The sequence below is a fragment of the Strigops habroptila genome, chromosome 3 (assembly GCF_004027225.2).
Source record: "Strigops habroptila isolate Jane chromosome 3, bStrHab1.2.pri, whole genome shotgun sequence".
Taxonomy (NCBI): domain Eukaryota; kingdom Metazoa; phylum Chordata; class Aves; order Psittaciformes; family Psittacidae; genus Strigops; species Strigops habroptila.
Window position 1 is genome coordinate 50,020,491 of NC_044279.2, and position 23,653 is coordinate 50,044,143.

General features: G+C 39.8%; 1 protein-coding gene across 10 annotated transcripts in view; it reads right to left on the bottom strand.

Annotated features, from left to right (window-relative positions):
* The window catches only part of ANKS1B (ankyrin repeat and sterile alpha motif domain containing 1B), a 444,013-nt gene that overhangs the window by 19,214 nt on the left and 401,146 nt on the right, over positions 1–23,653 (bottom strand). For 4 of the 10 annotated variants that reach the window (XM_030479093.1, XM_030479096.1, XM_030479103.1 and 1 more), the window contains 3 exons: positions 14,575–14,649; positions 9,095–9,223; positions 6,088–6,159 (listed from right to left, as the gene is read on the bottom strand). In XM_030479093.1, the coding sequence (XP_030334953.1) occupies positions 6,088–6,159; positions 9,095–9,223; positions 14,575–14,649 (276 nt within the window). The other 6 variants (XM_030479097.1, XM_030479095.1, XM_030479099.1 and 3 more) reach the window with 3 other exon arrangements.

Here is a 23,653-nt window from a genome sequence, read left to right on the forward strand (position 1 = left end):
AGAATAACATGAATAGCAGGCTCGCCAGTACTTTAATACAGCTGCTGCAATGAAGCTGCTTCATCTCCTCAGCGCCTAGAATGGAGATCCATCCAGTGGAAGGAGGTAAAAGGCATCTGCCGTGTAACTGTCTTGTTATTACAGTGCCTGCTTTTATGTAAAGGCCTGGATTTAATTCTCTTCTGAGTTTGCATCTGAACCCACTGCTACCATTAGATAGGACAGTGCCAAACCCCTGAATAGCCTTGGACAGGGCTGCTCCCAATTCCTCCTTTTGAAACTAGTCATAAAGGTATGCAACAGCACAGTGGTGCCAGAGAGAGAGAGCAAGCGCTTGCTTCTTGTCATCTTTATGAATTTAGTTTCACTGAAAAAACCCACCACACTCGCAAGCAGACTCTAAACAGATTTCCATAGTATAGTACCACAAATTGTCTTAAGTGGGTAAAGCATTTCCACCTCTATTTTGATTTTGAGTTAAAGGCTGTGCAGAACTGCTAGACATTTATTTTGAATACAAACCAAAATCCAACTCATTTGAGATCCACCCAGCCGGTGTGCTTAACAAATCAAGGTAATCAACAATAGCTTAAGAGGCAGAGGACTTTGTTCTATGAATAAAGCAATATAAACTAGCTTTATTTTTATTTTTAAAAAGCAAATACATGCAAATACAACTCTAAAGGACCTTTAACTCTTTCAAGACAGGATTGTACTGCAATATCTTGCTCTGTGCAGAACTGAGAGCACTAATCCAACACTTTTAAATACTCCCGAAGTGTACAAACCACAGTATCTCTGTGCAGACACACACACACAAAGCAGCTGAATAAGAAATTCAGGAGCGCACACAGAATGGTGTCCAAGTTAGATGCTCACACGTTCACTTGACATACTTGACATATTGTAGCACTACTTTGCCACGTTGACCACTTTCATGCACTTATATATACAATTGGATTACTCAGCTTTCATACAGTGGCAAAAATGAAACCATGTTAATTTTTCGGTTTTATTGAATATGTAATTATACTTGATCTTGCAAATACACAGTAAAAAAACATTACTCAACTATGCCAAGTCACTAACAATTCCATACATAACTTCTGGGTACAAGTTTATGAGCCTGTAATATCTTAAGTTTTCATCTTGGCTTTTTACCTTTGCAAATTAATCTGCTAATTCGGTCCTATATTGATTTTTAATAGCTATCTGAAGACTGTAACTGGTAATTTTTCTATTCAGTTATGTACTGGAATCCACTCCACTATGAGAATCTGAACATTTTCCTATACTGGTAGCAACTATTAATTCCAAATAGCATCAGACTGCACATTTCAAAATACATATTGCTGTCACCTACTATCTGCCCATAAGTCTGTTATTTATTTAAGGCTTATGAAGCCTCATTAAACAGTTCTGTTTGAGTTAATCACTCTGACACGATCATGCATGAAATGAAATTGAAATAAAAAATCAAAATTCACATTTGACCAGTTAGTTTTGAAGCCATTTTTGAAATCTGCCTTGTAACACGTACTTACAAACTTCTCTCTGTCCAAAAGTCTTAAAAATGCATCACTGACATAATTTAATACCTCTTGGAATAAGATAGCATCTTATAGCATCTGTAGTCCCTGTGGTACAAGACTGTTTACTTCCCTACAATTAGTGAATGCCTCCAAGCTACATCATTAATATAAGCATTGCACTGGGGATACACCTGCAACTCGTCTACTTGAGAAAGAGGTTTTTTGCTTTTGCTGTATCTGTATGCACTCATCTGCTGCTGAAAGGGCAGTGCATCCCTCCTGCACCTTGGATTCCTTTTACCCACAGAGTTCAAGGACATACAAACATGGCATGTGTAGCATGGGATGGGATGGCATGATGTGGGTGTGCGTAAGCATTGAACATCTTTTAGATGTCCCACCAGTTCTCTTTTTCTTTTGAATAATATTCATGTGCCTGTTCCACTCCTGCCCCCCCAGAAGCGGTGGCCACATGAGAGAGACAGAGCTACACGTCCCATGAGAACAGAGATTGAAGAATCTGAATTCTCAGATAGAGTATTTGATCCTGACATGGTATTTGCCTGGCTAGTTTCACCAGGAGGTCTATGCAAGACACTTCTACTTTTGGGGGGAGAAATTAAATGGAGATTGACAAGCAGAAATGGATTAGCAGAAACAAGGAGACTGCCATCTATATCCAGGTCATCCTTTACGTAAGAAGAAATGAGGAAGGAATGCTCCAGACCCTGCCTATTTTCAGTGAAGGGGTCACCTCTGCTTTATCTGCAGATTTTGTAACAATTCCAACTTTCAGTCTTAAGTCAGCAAGATATTTAAACACCTGCTTTATGAATAGAATTATGTTGCTTGTTTCCCAGAACTCTGACTTGAAATGTAAGAACCTTTTTTCTAAGAAGAAAACCTTTAAGAAAGATACATAATATTCAGGAAGGTGGCAGGCTCCAAGAGCAAAACCTATGTTCCCTACTGCTGCAGTATATATCTGATTGGTTCAGACTTATGCAATTGGTGTATGCAACATTAGTGATTTAAAATTACTGCAAGGAAAGAGTCTACCTTGCTGCTGTGCTCATGCCAGTAAGTATAAAACTGTCCCCTGCATACCTGGTCAAGGCATTCAGATGTATAAATGCCAGATGGAGTCGACCGTAGCGAACAAGTCTCTTCATAGCTCCAACTAAACTTTAATCCTTTTCTTTATTTTGATGTAAACATATTTTATTTTCACTTTGTGTTCCTATGGTGATTTGAAGTGAAGGCAGTAACCTGATTGAAAACACAACTTGTAATATTTCCTATTCCACGCTGAGAAAGATGAAAGCTCTTAAGTTTTTGAAGGCATCTCTCAAATATAATTAATAAATCTATTCTGGCCAGGACAGCAAGATTTAATCTCCAAGTAGCAAAGGTCAGTTTATAGCAGGTAGGAACGGAGATAAGGAGACACTGCTGTCAACTGCAGAGAGAGTTTGTGAGAGAAAATAGCTGGAAACAAATAGGAAACCATAAAATATAAATCCATCCTTGGAGCACAAATATGTGAATGGAAAAACAAAGTATAATCTTTCTAATAGACAGTTCTTGCCAAACATCTGTAATTTTGGATGGCTGCAAAAGTCTGTAATTTGGGTGGGAACAAAAAGAATGTATAACCTTGACCACTGTGCTGAGCTCAATCTATTGCATCTGCATGATTTTCCCCAAACAAATTTATCATCTGCCCTGCTGGAGCACACTGCTGCACAATGTTGAGAAGCAGAGTGGATAGCCAAGAAGAGTTATTAAGACAGGTTTGGTGGTTTGTTTTTATTTTTTTTTTCCGTTTGCTTTTTATTTTGTATTTTTTCGTTATAGGAGATTTAGGATCTCCCTCCACTCTTAACTTATAAGATAAGGAGGCTGCTGCAAGCCCCACTTTGGAGAGATGTGAGGGATATCCACACGACACTTCCCTTGAGGACTAAAACCACCAATTGCAGTAACTGAAAGCACAGGAAGCTTCTACAACTAACAGTGAGAGATCTGCAGTCAGCAGATATGTCATTTTGTTGTTTCTCTGTATCTGTGAATGATTAGGGATGATCTAGATACTTTTTTTCATTGATTGATAGGCTTCTTTCGTCCTTGTGTATCTGTTGACTGGAAAGCATCCAGTGAATATAAACCCTTTTTTGAGCAGCATTAGGTTAAAGATGGAGAAGTTAAAGCCACATTGACAGAAAACTTAGGTACCTAATTTTAATACCTTCTCCTTAAAAACCATTATGTGGCTGACTCCAGAAAGATTAAAAAATCTGAATGTGGCACAAGGTTATACGCGACGTACTCTCTCCCAACATGTTTCAGATTGCAGCATGCTATAGATTTGAAATATATAAATGGAAAACCAAATAAAATACTAAAATTAAAAAATGTTGCCCTATCACGTTAGTAAAACCCTATGTAGAAGTCTTACTACCCCTATATAAAAATTTTATTAACTCTAAAGATGCTGGACTAGTGGACAAAATTCAGTACCCGAGAAGCAGTCAAATAATATAGCTAGGTTTTCGCTTATTTTCATTGTGTGAAATGTCCCTTTCAGTACATTTAAAGTAAAATGTAACTACAAAAGAAGCCACATTTTCAATGACAACCCACTGGTACTTAAATACAATAAAGCACATCACAGGAAAACTTCAGGATTACTTAGGACAACCTGGACTTCCAATTCATAGACACCAACTTTCAGAACACAACCATAGGGAGAAAGTTTTGGAAAAAGATACATTTTTCTCACTGGGAAACTTACATTAAAATAATAATCTGCTCTCATTAAGGCAATGCTTTTTGTTTCTGACTTGAATAGGAATATGACTAAAATGACTACATAGAAAGAATAGAAATCCTGATTAAAAAACTATTTTATTCAAACCTCTTTGCAATAAAAGCCCCTTAAACCAGAAAATAAACATTCTCACAGCACAATGGTTTCAAAAAAGAATGTAAAAAATAAATGTACAAAAACCCCGTCACTGTATTATATGTGCCCTGTACAGCACTATAGATTACTATGCAAGCCCATTATTTTTATAGAAAAAAAGGTATTTTAAATTTGTTTTCAAACACTTATTTTTTCAGGTATATAATTTAAATTTGCCAAATGTATTGCTTTAAAAATATCTTAAAGTGGCTATAAATTATTTAAAGAGACTTTTTTGATGTTAGGCTTCCTAGTTCAGTCAGAAAACTTACTGAAGTTGTCATATGCTACTATGGTGTCAAATTCTGCCCTAGCATCTGCATATGCATATGCCTGAACAATTGAACTGCTAAGGCAGACAGTCTGAAAACTGGATTGGAAGGTGGTGTGCTTGCAGCCTCAATTAATGCCCCAGAACATGCATATGTGACTGTAGATCCTTCTGTGTCAAGTTGTTGGGGTTTTTTTAGAGGAGTTTAAGCCCAGGTGAGGAATGATTAGCATGTAATTAACTGAAAACTAGAGATCTCAGGCAATCTAGTAAGTGTGAATTACAGCCAGCCCTTAGCTAAAACAGCTTATACAAAAGTCTGTATGCTGCAGATACGTAACCAATAGGAAATGGCTGTCTGATTGCATGAATTTTACACATCTTCCAGCTTTCTAATTGATCTGAATGCTATGTCTAATGCTCTGAGGCATTTTGCATAAAAGATTTATGATCCACAGAAGAAAGAATTTCACTCATTCATCTATGTAATTTTACACATTTGGTAGATTACCAAACAATTACATTCTTCATTAATTAATCATGCCAGACCATAATATGTTCACCATCTCTATGAACAGGTGCATTCTTATTACAGCTACAGTTGGGAGTAAATTGTGTAGCTGGCCTGTGGCTTGTTCTGAGTTTCCAGCAGCAGTATGTTTCTTGGAGACAGACTAAGCCTCATTGGAATTTTCTACAGATCAGAGCCATAGAGAAACATCTTCTTACTAGTTTGAAGGAAACCTAAATGCTTTTCCACCATTAGGTGAAACTGAATTAGATCTCTTTTCCTCTTTCAATCAATAAGCATGTGAGTAACTCATAATTAGTGGGAATACTCATGTGAGTAAAAGCATCCATAGGCTTATACGACTGTAGGAGTATACCATATGTAAAAAAAAAAAAAGCTTTGGTAACATGCTAATATATTTACTAGTACATATTTTCACATAATCAATTCAATGTAGTTATCATATGTGAGGTACAGATTCTTTTTGTAAAAGCAACATGATATAGGCACATTTAAAGCGTGTGGTAACATACTTTAAGATTCAAGAGAAAACATAATGCATACATTAGGGTTTTTTCTTAAATACAAAATGCAAAATAAAAATATACCTTTAAATTTTGGTACTACTTCAAATTCAGATAAAAGGCAGAAGAGACTTCCGACTGAATACCAGAGTAAATGCAAGGGCAATGAGAAACAAATGGACAACAGAACATTATAAAAGCAAAAAGGGCACAGTACATGTAATCACAAGTTGATAGTATTTAATATTATGATGATGAAGAAAGGAGTAGGTTTACTAACTTACCCTCATCTTTGCACAGGCATCTTGTGTTGACTCTGTGCCTCTTAACTCTTTTACCAGCATAGAACCTAAATACTAAGATAAAAATCCATTAAACTTAATTTAGAATTCCAGAACAAATAAACATCTGCACAAATGCACTAAAAAATGCCTAAAAATCATAGTGGTAGCAGCAACTTAATATATTGCTATAGATTTTTTTCACTTTGTAGTTCTAAATCATTTAAACCAGTGTGTTAATCAACTCATGAAACAGGAATGCACAGCAACAAGTGTGAATCAGATGGAGCCCTTTGAAATGATATCTGAAAGTCTTTTAGCTTATCACCTTAGTCACTCAAACAACAAGCAAATACTACAGATCCCATCTTAAAAAAAGCCATTTGAGGAAAAAATGGAGAATCTGCTTTTTTTAGCTTCCATCTGCCAAACTCATATTGCTATGTGTGCAATCACGTGGATGTGAAGGGCAGCAGTGATGTTAACCTCTGTGTACTCAATCTGTAACTAATTTATGTGCAAATAGCAGAGCCCAATGTCAGCAAACAGAGGAAATAAATCTGAACTGAAAACTAGTTTAAATCATTATTTCTTCCTAAGAAAAGGCTGCTCCTGAACTGTTATTTGGAAGCCTTCACTGATCTGAGGGGGGCTGGGTGAGAGGAAGCAGCAGGGTACTGGTGCTCGGTCCTGGCTCAGCTCGCTGAAAGCCACTGTGCTCTCTGAGGAGCCTGCTGATCTCTGAGGGTACACAAGGCATAGTGAGTGCCTCACTAACACATCCCCTTTCCTACCTGCCTCTTCCTCACTATGTCACTTGCTGGCATGTACAGTTTGAGCCCTCCTGCACCCTGACAGTGGGCTCTCTCCTCTGGATTTATTCCTCTGAGGTCTCAGGACCTCTCTACACCATGTTTGAATGGCACTGCTCCTCCAGGAATGGAGCTGGCTGCATCATCCCTGCTGTTCTCGAGTGGTCTTGTTACTGCTAACACGGCTGCATGAGAGCCATGCTTGCGTTTCTCCAAGAGATGCTACAGGTGTGTGCATTTGTGGATGTGCTCATATAGCTCTGAGCAAACAGGATGTTTCTGTATTTCTGCATGGTGCCTCATGCAACTCTGGCTTAACTGGAGAAAGGGGACAGCAAGCCACCCCTTGTCTTCTCCCCAGGCACAGAGATGTCTTTTTGCATTCTCACTGCAGTGCAATGCCATGACTTCTCTTAAGTCTTCGGTCCCAAGTGAGCAACACAGGAGCTGAGGAGAAGTCTTGCCCCTGGTGAAAATGGAGTAGGTAAACTGCAGGACGAGGGAAAGTGCCAAAGGCAGGAACCTCTTCCCAGAAGATGCTGCAGCCCACCACCACTACCTGATCTCTCTCATTCTACCACACTGACTCCTCTTGGAAACAGACTAAGCTGACCCAACCAGACAGTGAACCAGCTTCATCTTCTTAAACAAAAACTTATCAAAAATAACTTCAGTTACAGCTGAATGCAAGCTGGGACAGAACAGAAAGTGTACTGGTTCATCTCTGGTCTCCTGACCTAAACTGAGATATTTTCTTTAAAGCCTTCAATTCACACTGAGTACCGCAGGGGTCTCTGACCTGCAAGAAAATGCATAAATATTTCAATGCAGACAGTAGCCAACATGGTAATTAGTGAGAAACTTTACAGGGCATTATAAATGTAAGGGTAAGCAACACCAACACTACCAGGCAAGCACAAGCAGAAAGGGCTTTCCTTGAAGATTCAATGAAGGGCATTCCCATGAAGATTCATAAACTAAGCAGCTGCGAGTCCAGCTGAGGGCCCAGTGGTGACATGAACAGGGCTTTGGGCATTAATTTGATGGGATGGCTTAGTATTGCTCTTGGAGAAGAGCAATGAATTTAAAGCAAGCTCTGAAATTAGAAAATTAAACAAAAGCATATTGAGTTGGACTATATATTTCTCTGGCTCCTGCTGTCTACCACCTTTGGCACCCTCAGTCTTCTCTGGGAAGGACACAATTTCTTCAATTTATTTTATTGTCTTTTTTAATGGACTATGGCACAATATATTGGTATTTCCTTGAAAGCTACCAGCTGGTCAGGCAGCAGGGAAAAAAAGCTCATGGCAGAACAATAGGAAGAAAAAGAGATGGGCAGCTCCTGTCCCTGCCTCAGCTGCAAGCATTCAGAAATGCTTCTCAGGGTGGACTGTGGAATTGACAAACAAATCACATAAGTACTGCCCAATTTAGTTGTCAGAAAAATTGGAAATTCTAGGAATTTAGCTTTCCTTTGACTTGCTGTGCTTTTGGAAATGTTCCTTCTGAAAGACCCAGAACACATGGGAGCAACGCAGAGGACATCCAACGGTTTAACTGAGTGATATGGCATACAGTGAAAGCTGCCCTCATTATAACTTCCAAGCCAGGGTTTTAAAGCTGAGGTCAATACAGCTCAGGTTGCTGAGACAATACAGGAATATTCAGGTTACTGGTGATAAAGGAAACACCTTCCTCTCTTAAGGAAAAGCTTCTTACTGAAAACTATGAAAAATATTTAAAGAATTAGAAATCACCAAGTTTCCTTTTCAATTTGAAGTGCTTCACAGGAGGAACACAAGACTGAGAGCAGGCAGACTGGATCTTGACTGTGACTTGCTGAGGAAGGTAGAAGTTCTAGTTACCGTCCAGGGATAATCACAGAAAGGGATTTGTGACAGATTACAAGTAGGGGTGTCTGCTCCCACTGTCACTCCTACAACACTTAGCTACTTATTCATAGTGCATTTCCTTAAGACTCTTGTTGCATGAACTGCAATATATTACAAAATTCACAGCAAAAAAGTACTGTGCATACTCGTTTCTCATTTATTACAATTACAGCATTTCAGAAAAAGTGGCTTATCTCATTAAAAGTGACTGAAAAAATATTACAAATGAAAAAACCCAGCCTATCAAAATCTAAGGTTAATATATCTACCCCAAATCAAACCACTAAATTTATCAACACTTACAAATGCTTTATAATCGCATGACTGGAAAATGAGTTTCTCTGGATGATGTTGCCAATATTGTACAGGCGTTGATGCTGTGGCTTCATTTGGAGGTCTCAAGGTAATGGAAGGCTCTCCCCAGTCTCCTGTCTGAAAATCATAGTTGTTCAAGATATAAGAGAAGTTGCAGGCAAATTCACTATAAAGTAACCCTCCATTGTTGTGCTCAATTAACAATAATTTATTTTATACACATAGAGCCATGTTACTAAAATAACAGAACACAACTCCTACAACATTTTGCATGATTTAATTCATAATCCAAAGTCATCTACTGTAGTGTTTAATGAGGCTTTAATTAAATCTATTTGCTTTGAGAATAAAATCATTAGGGTCTGGAAATGTTCCTTAAAAATAACTGTTTACAATACATATATGAGGATGAAAGCAATGAGATGCACAAAAATGCCATTCACAAATTCCGCTATGTGTTTTACAAGCTTTTCTATGCAGTTAAAAAGTCTTCCATTACCCAGCATGTATAATCGATAACTAACTTTACTAAATGACTAAATAACTTAGAATTTGCTTTGATCTGAAAACTTACTGCACATTCTTCACACATATTAGGCATTCTTTAACCTCTTTACAAATATTTGCTTTGAACACCTTTTCTTGATATCTCATTGTAGATTTACTAACATTGGCCTTCCATATCCATCATTCTCATTGATACAGGTGATTGCCTTCCTGAGCTGTCATCTCCCTTCCTTCCTCAAAGCCCTCAGAGAACAAGGGTAGGACTGCAGTTTGCCAAATCCCTTTGCAGGACACTCTTCTCCCTTCCAAAAAGAGCCAACACAGGCATTGGTACAGGAATGCCCCCAGCATGGCTGTGCTGGTCTGGGTCTTGCCTACCATTGCATATTTTTGGACATGGCTTTATTGGACCTGGTCTGACCTCTGGGCCCCTGGGGACTCCTTCCACCTTACAGGCCCTTGTAAAAAAAAAAAAAAAACAAACCAAAACATTTAAGGTTATTTACTTATTTTTTAACTGCAACCTCTCCTACTTTTGGTGCCCATACTGCCCACGTCCTCCACACCAGGGATGCTGCACGACCAGCATCAGCTCACTTTAACAGAAAATGACCTGTGGATGGAGTTCTCCTCTTCCCAAGTCCTCTTCCCTTTGCCACCAGCCCCACTTCTCCCCTATCCTGTCTGGTCTGTTCTGGTCTGTCTCTGAATTCCCCTGTCCTTCCTATCTGTCTTTTGAGGATCAGATTTCGCCCTCCTTATCCTTCTTCCCCCTTGCCTGTTTTCTCTCAAACTCTTTTACCCTGTCCTATATGATTATTTCAATTTGGATCATGCTACTTCTTTCTTTACCTGCACTTATCTCTGTGTATTTTCTATGCATGTCATGTTGTTAAAATATGTGTTGAAGCTGGCAAGGAATTGTCATCAGCATTTCACACAGAATATGGCTAGAAGTCAAGACTTTTAAAGCAAAAAGAAGTTAAGAATCAAAAACACATGAAAAAAATCTTATCAAAGACATTCAAAAGTCTGGCAAACTATCACATCCTACTAATTAAATCAGGACAGAGTAAACAAAACAAGTACATCATTTTCATGTGTCACAAAATAATGAAATGACACACATTTGCACAACTCTGTAATGAAAAGCAAGAGATAAATCTGGAAACATCAACATTACCCTGCCAATATGGTAACTTCAAGCAAGGGAACATCATAAAACAAGTCAAATCCAGTTAATGTTGGCACTATTAGCACAGCTGCAAATTATACAGTACTGTAATTTCTATTTTGCCTAGTTAAGTTGTCTCTATGCTATGGATATGACTTCAACCTCAAATTTTGAAAGGAAAGCAGCAGGAGCAATGGAGCAATTGCTCCAATTTGTGGCATTCTGTACCCATAGAAATGAAACCTTTGACCACCTTCTATCCTTCTATCATATTTAATCTGAAGTGGAAATTTTATTTCTTTAAGAAGCAGTTCTCCTTATAAAATAAGGTTTCCACCATATTACAATGGGCAAGGATCTGCATCCTTGTTAGTGGAGTTTGTATCTGGCTACAAGAGAAGATGGATTGCACCCATGACAAATTCTCACAGTGTGCTCAACTGTTTTTTATGAGCTGTTCAAGGCCATAGGTAACAGACCACTTGACATAGCCCCTGTTTTTTTTCCTAATAAAGAAACACTCCTGCATGTTCTGTATGAGGAAGCAGATCTCAGGAGGTACATCCTATCTATTTAGCAAAAGGTTACTATGATGGAACAGGAGTAACTCCAGGACAGAGAAGCTAAAAAAGTGTATCTATCTTTTAACCACTGGTTTTTCCACCAAGGAAACATGGGGATGGCCATGAAATAGGACTAGAATTTCTACAGAACAAGTGACTCTGGGTAGTAGTGACCCTGAGTGGTGCTCCAAACCCTTTTGTTGCACTGCTGTGCAGGTGACTGTCCTTGCACACAGAAAAAATGGACAGTACTGATAAATTAAGCAGGGTACGTAAGGAGTAAAATGAGTACATCATTTTACAGCTTGACTCGCTTTTGCATGGACGATATTAAAAGCATGAAGAACTGCATTGTTTCTTTCTGTCAATGAAGGGCAGTAAAAAGAGGATCCCTGATTACCTCTCATATTGGTTCAATTTTATAAAAGAGCTAGGAAGCAATAATCATGAGAAAATGAGAAATAATCTTCCACCAGGCTAATAAAACTAGTGTATGAGACAGAGATGGACTGTTTGGAGACCATTTGTTTGCATCCATTAATTGCTCTATAAATATATACAATCATCCTAGTACCTACTCTTTTTAAATTAGACAAAACAGAATTGATAAGATTGCTATACAAGTCTCTAGGACGATCTAAACACACAATACAGCTGGGGTTAAGGCAATGCAGAGATACAGGATTTCTACACCTGGAGACCTTTCATGTATTTCAGTGTGACTTGTAGAGGGAGCAGCTACTAAGAAATGCTGCATAAAATTAAACATCATAGGTACAGATTATGATGATAAAGAAGACGTGTTATACATAGACATAAAATTTTCTAACTGTATCAGAAGTGTTTTTTAATATTCAGTAGAAGTGGCTTTTGGTCTCCTTTCCTTTTGTTTCTTACCAAAATCCTCAGATTTTTAAACCATACTATTGCTAGTATTCATTACCTACTTAGACTGAGATAGAACAGAGTAGTCTCTAAAGCCCAGATCCACGAAGATGGTCAGAAGTTTAATTCTTACTACGTATTCCCCACACAATTTTGCTTCTTTTCCTTTTTTTTTTTTTTTAAAGGGAAAAAAGGCTTTTAAAGAAGATTTAGACAGCAAACTACTTTCATAAATCTGGGCCTAAAAACCTCTACAGGAAAAAAAGAAGTTCCTCAGCAGACTGACTCAAGTCAGATACTGTAATTTCTCAATTTAGAATGTGACGATGGCAATTAACTTCAGGTAAACTACAAAGTAAGAAAATCTTTGACCTAAAGAAGACTTGAAACACCAAGTCTCAAGTCTGGGGTAGAAAAACATGAAATACTAGCAACTCTGAATGTGACGAATTGGTTTGATAAAACTCATGGGTGACATACTGAGATTCAGGACCTTCATACGCACCTAGAACACCTTTAAGCAGTATAGAAATGTTCGCAAATTGCCGTGCAGAACCAACTATGATGTTTGATTTGATTTTTAAAAATAGATATGATAGGATAAGGATTTTCTGGTTTGAATATTTAATTTGCAATTATAAGAAATAATCAAACATTTAAGCTTATGTATTTTTTATGACACAATATACATATGGAGATTTTTATCTCTCTGATGAAGTAGAAAGGCAAGAGATAATTTATTCCTCATCTAACTTTACAGCTCATCAGACAGCTGTGCAATTTATCACGTGGCTTTTGCTGTACTGCCCATGTTTTAGTATTCTAACCTCCCCGTGCCTTTAACCACTGCCTTTCCTCTCTTTGGCTTCAGTCAGCTTGAGAAAGATTTTTTTGCTCCACATTTTGCAGATAAAGAATTAACAATCACAAAATGGTCTCAAGTCAGGTGCCAGAGTGGTAAAGATTCAATTCTTTTACAGTGACAACTTTTAACCGTAAAGGTCATAGCCTTAAAGGCCAGTATTTCATGCTCTTGCAGTCCTTCATAACACTGAAAATGGGCAGATGTGCACTTCTCAGTGCTCTAGAAAGGATCAGATGCTTGATGTCAAATGAGCTACAGAAGTGGATTATTGCTATTAGGTAATTTTTTACAATTGCTGCACATTTTTCTCTCTCATCCCATTCTCTGACAATTGAATTTGGTTTATATTAAAGATGAGGATGAAGAGGTGTCTTTTAATATGTAAAGAAGTAATCTCAATGCAACTTTTATAAAATCTAACACCTGCCTCATCTTCTTATAAAAATGTCAAGTTAAAAACCCTCCAGACTACAGGAAAAAAGAAAAAAAAAAGAAAGGCCTGGTTTGGAGTGGTTGAATATGGCCATTTTTAACAAGGATCACATTGTCTAACTTTTCACCTGTTAAAGCCTCCTGCCTAGTTATGGTAACATGCATTAGTCACCATGACAACAATAAATTGGAGCACACATAGATACAACGCTTCTGGCTGAAAAATCGGTAATTTTCTCCCTATAAGAATTTTAAATGTTCTGTGGACCAGCCAAATCCTCTTTCTCTGTGTACATTTTAATTCCTAGAGCGAGAGAAATTTTTTTTAGCTCCTTGTATCTTTGGCTTTTGAAATAATGGAAGCAGGCTCATGGCGTACTTACATTTTAAAAGCTTCTAAAGCTCAGTAGCCAAAACAGCCCCTCTCTGGCAGAAATACTCCTAGGAGGCAGTCATATGGCACAAATTAGAAGAAATCTAGAGTTCCTCTGATATACTCTGCTGAATGACAGGTTGTCGCCCTTACCACGCTGCAGTACAGATCACCAGGTTTGCTCTCACGTGCATAGCACATGTGACTGTCACAGAAGTGATGAAAATTTAGAGCAGCATCAGCATTACCTCTAATTCCCCAAAAGTGCCTCTGCAAACATGGCATGTTCCCCAGCTAGGCAAAGCCTATAGGTTAACACAGAAAGGGCAGCACAACACATTGTGGGGGTGAAACTGTGCAAACCGAGCTGTTTACACGGTTTCTTGCTTTGGAAAAGTGAGCAAATGAAGTATTGGGAACAGAAGTCAAAGCTCCCTCTGAGCAAGACTGCTGCTGGCAATCCCCCCATCCTGTATGTACACCATACAGCCAACATATGCTAGCCACATGGCACGATACACGAATGCACGCACACATAATCCCAAAAAAGGGCGGACAAGTTACGAACTTTTTTTGTCATTTCAGTGACATGACACCCGTAGATAACACCACGGCAACAGACTGTACATCCATAGAGTGACAACATAGCCATTTATCACTGTATCTTACATTATGAACCTGATGAATCGATGAGAAAGGATATCCTGCATTCTGGTTGGTCCAGATCTCACAGACCGAGGACTGCTAATATAAACAGAAAACTACATCTCATCTTGTAAATATTAATGCACTGCAACTGCCAAAAGGCAAGAATAATTAAGAAAAGGCTTGCAACAATATTAAAGAAGGAAGTAAAACAGCTGTTAAAAGTAACTTTTTATTTATTTGATGACAAAATATTTTTGACTGACTGGAAGGAAACATAGCTTATTCACAGACTTTAGAAGAGGTTTCAGACTGTGAGTACAAGAAAACAATTTAGTCAGAAGTGCTGGTGATGTAAAGAGATACAGTTATGCAGGCATAAACAGAAAATGCAGACAGCAGAAGAAATATTGGTTACTTTCAGGTTTTGGCAGGGAAGAAGTTTGAAGTTAACATCCCAATTAAGTTTTGAGATCTGAGTCTCTCTCTTTGAAGACTTTCACAGGGAGAGAGAAAGCGAAAAATTTGGCAATACAGTCAACAGGAAAAATAAGTTTTCTTTGTAGCAATTACCAGAAAAGAATGCATTGCAATTAAGTGAAGCAGTTGCTCACCATCTCCTTCCAACAACAGTTCCTTTGCATACAGAGATACAGATTAGTATTACCTTTGGCACTGACCATGACCCGGCTGTATAAACGAAAAGTTTCAGTCTACCTTCTACAAGTAAGCATACTGTAACATCTTTAGCAAAAGCAACAGAACTAGGCAAGCACAGCATTCGCCAGCATCTTTTACATATTTCCTTGTTTGGACACTCATCAAGAAAGCATCTGTGACACCTCAGCAAAAGCTAAGATAACATTTCACAGTAGCCAGGCAACTAAAACAAAGCATCAGATGTAGGATCTGCCCACAGTATCTTCGGCAGGCAGCAACAAAAGGCAATAAACGCATGAAAAATGCAACTGCAGCATCCAGAATAGATAGCAATTAATATATCAGTTATTTAACAACAGCAAGAATGTGCATTGCCAGTTCTTGGCAGCAGCAGCAGCAGGATCTTAGCACCAATGCTCAGAACAATCCAAAGAAGTGCAACTCTTTTTAGAAACGTGGCTCTTGCTCTTACCTTTTGCAGCCTGAAACCTAGCTGCCTGGGTGGTGACAGACTAGGTTATCACCTTGTTATTGTCAGGGCAGGCTGGCATCCTCTGGACTGACTACTGAGCACTGCCAGACAGGCTGGTGGCAGCCTAATGTTGTTAATTGTTCCTTGTTTCCTTGATGATCTGAAATGCATGAGCACACATCCCTTCCTACAGCTTCAGTTAATTCTTACACTTTCCCATTCTGGTTAATTTCTTCTCCCTCATCTTGTTTTTGAAGTTATTCGCTTCTTCATGATGTGCAGGGCTCATTTTGATAGCATTAGCTAATAAAAACTTTGACTTTGGTTCACAGTCTTCTACCTCATCCTCTGCAACTTGCTACAAAACAGTCCTCCTCCATGTGACAAACACCTACTCTCTGTGCAAGACCAGTAGCGAACACCACTCCTCTGCTGTGCCATTATTAGAACATTGCACTAGTTAGCACTAATGACCCTTTTTTCTGTATGTCAAGCAAACTGACTTTTGGATGTTCTGATCATGCCCATCACTGTGATGCCTATGTTTGTTGCCTGGGGGGGATTCCTGAATGGCAATCCATGGCAGGAGATTGTGCCTCTGCTTTTCAAGAGAAGAGTAAAAAAGAACGCATTTCCATGCCAGATGCAGCATCCCCAAGCATCTGGTAATCAAGAAAACATAATGTAGTGCTATTTGGACACACGTGCTAAGGTCCTGAAAGGAGTAAGGTAAGGCAGCATGATAACATGTGCTACAGATCTTTTATTTCTCCCCAGTGCTGGCACACGGTTGCTTGATGCCATCATATTGTACAGCTGGTGCTCACCATCTTGATATTCTGGACACAAAGGTGTATCCTTAAATCCTGCCTCTCCCAAGGACTTGCCTTTAGGGGGTGGTGCGGTGCCTTGGGTGGATCAGGTGGTGTCCTGGTTTCCGATGGAACAGAGTTATTTTTCTTCCTAGTGGCTGGTGCAGTGCTGTGTTTTGGCTTTAATCTGAGAACAACGCTGATAATACACTGATGTTTTAGTTGTTGCTAAGTAGCGCTTACTCTGATCAAGGACTTTTCAGTCTCATGCTCTGCCAGTGAGGAGGGGGGCACAAGAAGCTGGGAGGGAGCACAGCCAGGACACCTGACCCGAACTAGCCAAAGGGGTTTTCCATACCACAGCACATCATGCTCAATATATAAACTAGGGAGAGCTACTCGGAAGGGCCAGACTGCTGCTTGGGTCAGGGTGGGTAGGGGTCAGCGGGTGGTGAGTGAGTGTATTGTGCATCACTTGGGTTCTCTGAAATTTCATTTCTCTTTTTTTGTTGTTCCCTATTATTATTACCAGTATTGTTATTGTTGGTATTATTTCTATTATCACTATATTTTATTTTCTTTCAATTATTAAACTGCTCTTATCTCAACCCGCAGGGTTTACATTCTTCAATTCTCCACCTCATCCCACCTTGGGGGACAGGAGAGCGTGTGGGCAAGTGGCTGTGTGGTACTGAGTTGTCGGCTGGGTTTAAACCACGCCAGCTGGGAGCCAGCGCGTGTCCCAGCACAGCAGAGGTGTGCAGGGCTCTCCCAGCAGAGCGCCAGGGCTGCTGCGCTGACAGTGATGCTGCGACAGTAGTCCTACCATGCTGCAGCGCCTAAATCTATAAATACACTGGATACATCTACCAGCTGCTTTGGTGCTAACTCAGGAACAGGTTAGGTGACACTGCAGTAAATGTGTACGAAAGTTTAAGTTGCTTCATTTAAAAAGAGGGCAGGGAATCGATCATTTCTTATGCAAGCTTTAGGTTGCTACATTTAAAAAGAGGGAAGGAAATCAATCCTTTCTTATGCAAGCTTTAAGTTGCTACATTTAAAAAGAGGGCAGGGAATCAATCCTTTCTCACACATGTCAATAGTACCCACACTGCCCCTGCCTCCCCAGCTCATCTTCTCCTAAACATAAACTCAGGGGCTAGCACACTCCCCCAGAAACTGTGAGGTCTCAATTTGATGGCCTTCTCTGACTGAAGGAATTCACACCTATCTATTTCACCTTCCTCTTTCATAGGTTAAAGCTGCAGAAGACAGGCTGTCTTCAACCCCTTTCATAAATGAAGTCCTAATTCTTATTTTTAATACTTTTGAGAAAGAAGAGTGGATAAAAGCAAATGTTTGGAGTACTCACCTGTGAGAGACAAATTGTGGTTCCAGGTGTCTGCTCCAAGAATTGTTCAAGTGAACTGCCCCCGTCACACAGGCCTACCTCCAGAATTGAGGATCTAGGCTTAAGCTAAATCATCTTTAAATACAGGTGACTTGATTTATTAAATCAATAATAAATCAAGTGAACCAGCAGAGACTGAGAATTTCTTGCAATTGTATGAATGCCCAGTCACAAGGGCAGCAGTGCAAAACTCATTACTCAGTTCTGCACTCACTAATGTTTGAATGACTAAGGTACTGAAATGCAGTACAGAAGGAACATTAATTTTATAGAAGGTAATGAATTCAAATTCAGAAACCAACCTTTTCCTTGCACCACTGTAAAAATATTTAGCATTTACTATATACATATTTTATGTCTTCAAAGTGCTGAAATTTTTTAATGATTTATGAAATCCTCAGGAGAAGTACTTAAAGTTGCATACCCGTGTGCTGAAGAGGAAGGAACCAGGGAACGAAAAAGGTTAAGTGAGTATCTGAGGCCAGTAAATAGGCAGTAGGCAGGAGAATGGGGATTAAGCTTCAAACACTCATAATGTTCAGCTCCCAAAACATATGCCTTCAAAGAAAAGGAAAAGAATTCAATCTGTGCCTGCACTTCCACCATAATAAACACAAATACACTTGGGCTCTTGGTATTAAGTGACACAGAGGTTCTATGAAAAAGAGTTTAACAAAAAGCATTTTCCTAGGTAATATGGTAAAGAGCAGCAAAAAAATGGCATCAGCTATTGCCTCATTAGTATCAAACATGCACTTATTCTTCCCAAAAGAGAAATGCTTACAAGTAATATCGCAGCAAGATCTTGCTATCATGATACCATTTTTGTGATAGCTACAGATGTCCCATGCATAAAGGATTTTGATGGCTTTAAACTGGCAGAGGGTAAATTTAGATTGGACATTAGGAAAAAACTCTTTACTTTGAGGGTGTTGAGACACTGTCACAGGTCGCCCAGTGAAGCTGTGGATGCCCCATCCCTGGCAGTGTTCAAGGCCAGGTTGGATGGGGCTTTAAGCAACCTGGTCTAGTGGAAGGTGTCCCTGCCCGTGGCAGGGAGGTTGGAACTAGATAATGTTTAAGGTCCCTTCCAACCTCAACCATTCTATGATTCTATGATTTCCCCAGCTAGTTACCATCGTACACAACTCTGATGAGTGGGAGGGGCAAAGAAAGGGAGAAAGGGAATGGCCTGCACTGCATAGCTCTTGCCATCTGCCACCCATGATACAGGTGGGTCGTTAGCAGTGTGAGAAGGAGAGAGGTGAAGCTCTGCATTACTTGCTCTCCATTCAACCATCTCCCTTCCTTCCCACCGTTCTGACATGGTCTCCTAACCACTTAATGACCATTTTTTAAAAGAACACTTCTTTTCTTAAAGTTCTTAAGAAGAACACTTCTTAACTTAACCTGCTTGATTTCAAGAAAACGCATTCACGTAAGAATATTTCTTACTGTTCTTGCTATCTTCCTTCATGACAGAAGACAGTATGGTGTAATTACTTCAGACACCTATAATAAAGTCAGTAGCTAATCATGTTACAAAGTGTTTGCACATTTCCATCCGCTTCAAGTCTTTCTGATTACTCATATGTTTACCAGAAAAGCTGTAGAACAGTACATATACAGGTCTTCAAGGTTATGGGCTGCGTTGGACACAGCTTAGGGTTTCATAAGGTGAATCAAGGACAACTTAGTTCATAATCTGAAGACAGAATAACTGTACCGAAAGTGATAACAAACCAGTAAGAGTGATCATATAAATTACATATTTTCTAGGGAGAGGAAAGCAATACCTGGACAGCATATGCAGAAGGAGCAGGAGCTGGGTGGAAGGCAGTCCTGATGTATATAGCAGAGCTCAATGAACTCGTTGGTGTTTTAGGAGATGTTAAAGATTTACCTAAGCTAGGAGCAATTATCCTCGGAAAGTCATAGAAGATACTGAAAGGACCAAAGAAGGGCTAAAAGAATATTTAAGACGGGAGAAAAGCAAGATTCAGAAGGTTATAGCCAGCCTAACTACAGGGACCAACAAGTTATTAAAAAGATTTAAAAATCCAGTCACCATCCCCTGGTCCTTGTGGCCTATGAAACCTTCTGACATGGCTCCTGGCCACTTGAAATGAACACTTCGGAATATGTGCGTATATGTGTATATCCATACCTATGTATATCTTCCTGAGAATCACAAAGTAAAAACATAATATTGCCTACCATGTGTTACCCGAGACAGCTTCTATGGGCCAAGGGAAATTCAAGATGTTCATAAAGAGGTTGTTCAGTATGAATCATCTCAGATCAAATTTGCTTCCTTTGTTGGAAAACTGGCCGACTAAATCAGCAGCAGCAAGGAGAAGCACAGCAGGACTTGGACACTGACTATGTGACTCCTGATGCAGGAACACATAACATGCCCCATCTACAAACTATCCTGAATCAAAATGCACAGGAAGTTGAAATGCACGTTTAGAGAATAATTATCAGCATTTAAGTACACCTGGACTGGAGCAAGCTGAGGCAATTTGAAATGACCTGCTCCTTGCCATGGCTTGGAGGAGTACTCATGCTCTCTAGGCAGGATCCAGAAGTGAGGGACTTTTAAGAATGGATTAAGAACTGAAAAAGGATTTGATGAACTACAGAAATCAGTCAGACGAAATTCAGCAAGCTAGGAGTATTCCTTGGGAATGTAAGATTAAATACACAAGTAAAATAGCAAATAAACTAGCAGAGCAGTTTAAGAGGGAGGTGGTGAGAGGACACAAAAAGATCTGGAAGTTTTAGTATACTTCAAATTGAACACAGCAGTCCTGAAAAGGAATAAGTAAATAAATCACAGGATAATTCAGGCTGCAAGGGAGCTCGGGAAGTTTCCATTCCAACACCAGCTCGGAGCAGGAGCAGCTGTGAGATGGGATCAGGTTGCTCAGGGCATCACTGAGTCATATCTTGAAAACCTCCAAGAACAGAGACTGGACACCCTCTGTGAGCAACCTGTTATGCTGCTTGTGGGTCTTCCTAGGGAGGAAGTTTCTCTTGGCATCCAGTCAGCACCTCTCCTCTTTCAGTTCAGTATGCCAAGATGCCTCTTCTCCTGCCAGCCCTGGTCACCCAGCCTCTCCTTCGAGGGCAACTGATCCAGCCCCAAACCATCTTGGTGGCCCTTTGCTGAACTGCCCTCTCCAAAATAAAAAAACCCAGGTGTTTAATAAAAATAGCATATTCTACCACAAGGGAAGGAGCTTTTCTGCCATATGGGGCAGCTACCAGTGAGGTCTCATACAGGGCGGCATCCAGTATTAGCAACTGTACTGCAAATGGAGGCACACTGAGGGAATCCAGGAGGGAGTAACAATAAGCAGAAGCCTAGAAACCACCAGGGCTTGGAGCTGGTTACAGGCCCCCAGTGGTCTGCTCATCCCTGAGCTCATCTGAGTAGAGACCATTCGTGACTTCTGCTGCCTTCTCCATCTCTCCTCGGCAAGGTTGCCCTCTCTTGCACTTCCACCTTGCACAGGGAGAAGAGGAGCTGCTAAACATAACCACTTGGCTTATTCCCCCACTACCTCCTTCTCTGTGTCTCACTGCCAGGCTGAGCCTTGGAAAATTGCTCCCATCTCCTGGTGCTGCATCTCCAGCGAAGCGCAGGAGGGAAGGAGAGAAATAGCAGCAAACCCTGCTCCCTCTGATGCACATTATCTAACTAGCTAACTATAATTCAGTCTAGCTCCAGAAATTTGGATCAAATCCCAGAAAAATCACTCTTGGCATGGTGAACAATCTTTAAAGGTGCAACAGCTGAAGGAAACAAATGAAAACCGGATGAATGGGGCTGTCTGGCCCCTTCTGTAATCGTCACTCCAAATGTTTTAGGACCGTGGGAGAGCAGTTGTGCTGTCTCAGTGGCTGCTGCTTCCCTGAATGTTCCCAAAGCTCTGGGGAGAGCTTGTCTTACCAGTAGGAACGATCACAGATCCTCCTTTGAAAATAAGGTCCTCAGAGACAGAGTGAAATTTGAAATCAGTATTTCTTTTAGAGAAGCAGAAACCAGAAATAACACTTCTTATTAGAATAAGTACATACATTTTACATTGGTATATTTCTTTTGCTTCTCCTGAAAATACATAAATATTTCCAGAAAATCCCCAGCCATCTTCGAACAGCTTCCTTGCAGGCAGGCAGTGGTGTGAGCAGTGACACCCCACTCCACGTTAATGCATCCAGCAAGGTTTCACAAGAAGGTGCATGCCATGGCCATCACACCCCGTGAAGTGAGATGACCAGCCCAGGACCACAGTGAGCCTGCAAAGACTGTCCCCTTCAGCCCATGGCAGGGCAAGAAGCAAAGCCTTATCCCACGTGAGGGTCAGTGCTCTAGGTCCCATGCACCTCCATCTCCTGCTCCATGCAGGGCCGTGCTTTGCACACTTTTCTCTGTCAAGAAAAGACTAATTTAATGCTTCTCTCTCAACCAATTGACACCTTCCTTAACGCAATGGCCATCTTCTCTGATAGGCAGTCAGTTCTCATTTGATTTTGATCCCAGAACCAGGAGCTGGGTTCCCGCTGGGGAGGACTGAGGGTCTTCCCAGGGGCATGCTAAGGCTATGGCTGCCCTGCACAGCTCCTGCAGGTGCAGCTTTACAGCTGCAGCTCTGGCCCTATGTCCCCTGTTGAGCAGTCAAGCCTCTTCTGCTGGACATCACCTCTTCTGCTGGTACTGCCAGCTACAAGTGCACCCCAGCCTTTTAGCCTTGCATAGAGAATACAAACTTCTGGACAAATACCACCAATAAATATTATGAGACTTTGGTCCCTGAATATTAGGTATGGTACCTACATTTTAGCCACCCTAGTCCCCACAACACCAAAAAATTTGGTTTATTATTATATATGTGCTTAGAGCACTCCAAACTCTAAGCACAACTTCTTTCCAGCAGCTCAAAAATGTAAATGTTAGATATTAAAATTCAGCTTTCATACAATCTTTCCAATGTAGAGCTTCTTGTTCACAAGACTGAGTGTGAAAAACAGTAAATTAATAAAGAACAGCTGTCCCCATCTCGAAAGAACATCTGTCCCCTTCTTGGTGTAGTATTTATGGCTTCAGTTTGGATCATTAATACCAAATATAGAAGCGGCTCCCTTAATTCCATATGCTGAAGCAGCACGTAGGTATGATTAACATTACAAAACTTTATTTCTAAACGCTAGCTTCTGTAACATTCTAAAAAAAAAAAAAAATAAAAATGTATCTTTCTGTTCAGGCAGAAATTACCTAGATTTTTCACAGTTTCTGTATCAGTTTACTTGTCCATTAAATACACAATACCCAAGGGATTTACAGATGAAAGTTTGCTGAAATTTACAGTTCAAGATACAGCCCTCTATGGCATTAGTATCTATATGAATTAAAAAGACAACTGTCGGTAACATCTACACTATGCAATAGATTGAGTTACGTACTTTTCTTTTGATGTTAAATTAAAGGTTTTCATAGTTCAGTCATCTTTCCATATTAAAAATAAAATGCACATAAAAATATGAACCTTAGAGGATTTTGTCTGGATTTTGCATACTTGTCTTTAAAAGGGCTGCCTATTCATCCTCACAATAGACAATGCTTTATGCTTATAAAAAAATGGAAGAAACCTTAGAAAATAATCTAGACAACCGTATTTCTGTATTTATCGCTTCTTAAATCTACTAGTAAACAAATCTGTTATTTCACTGGTAATTTCAACC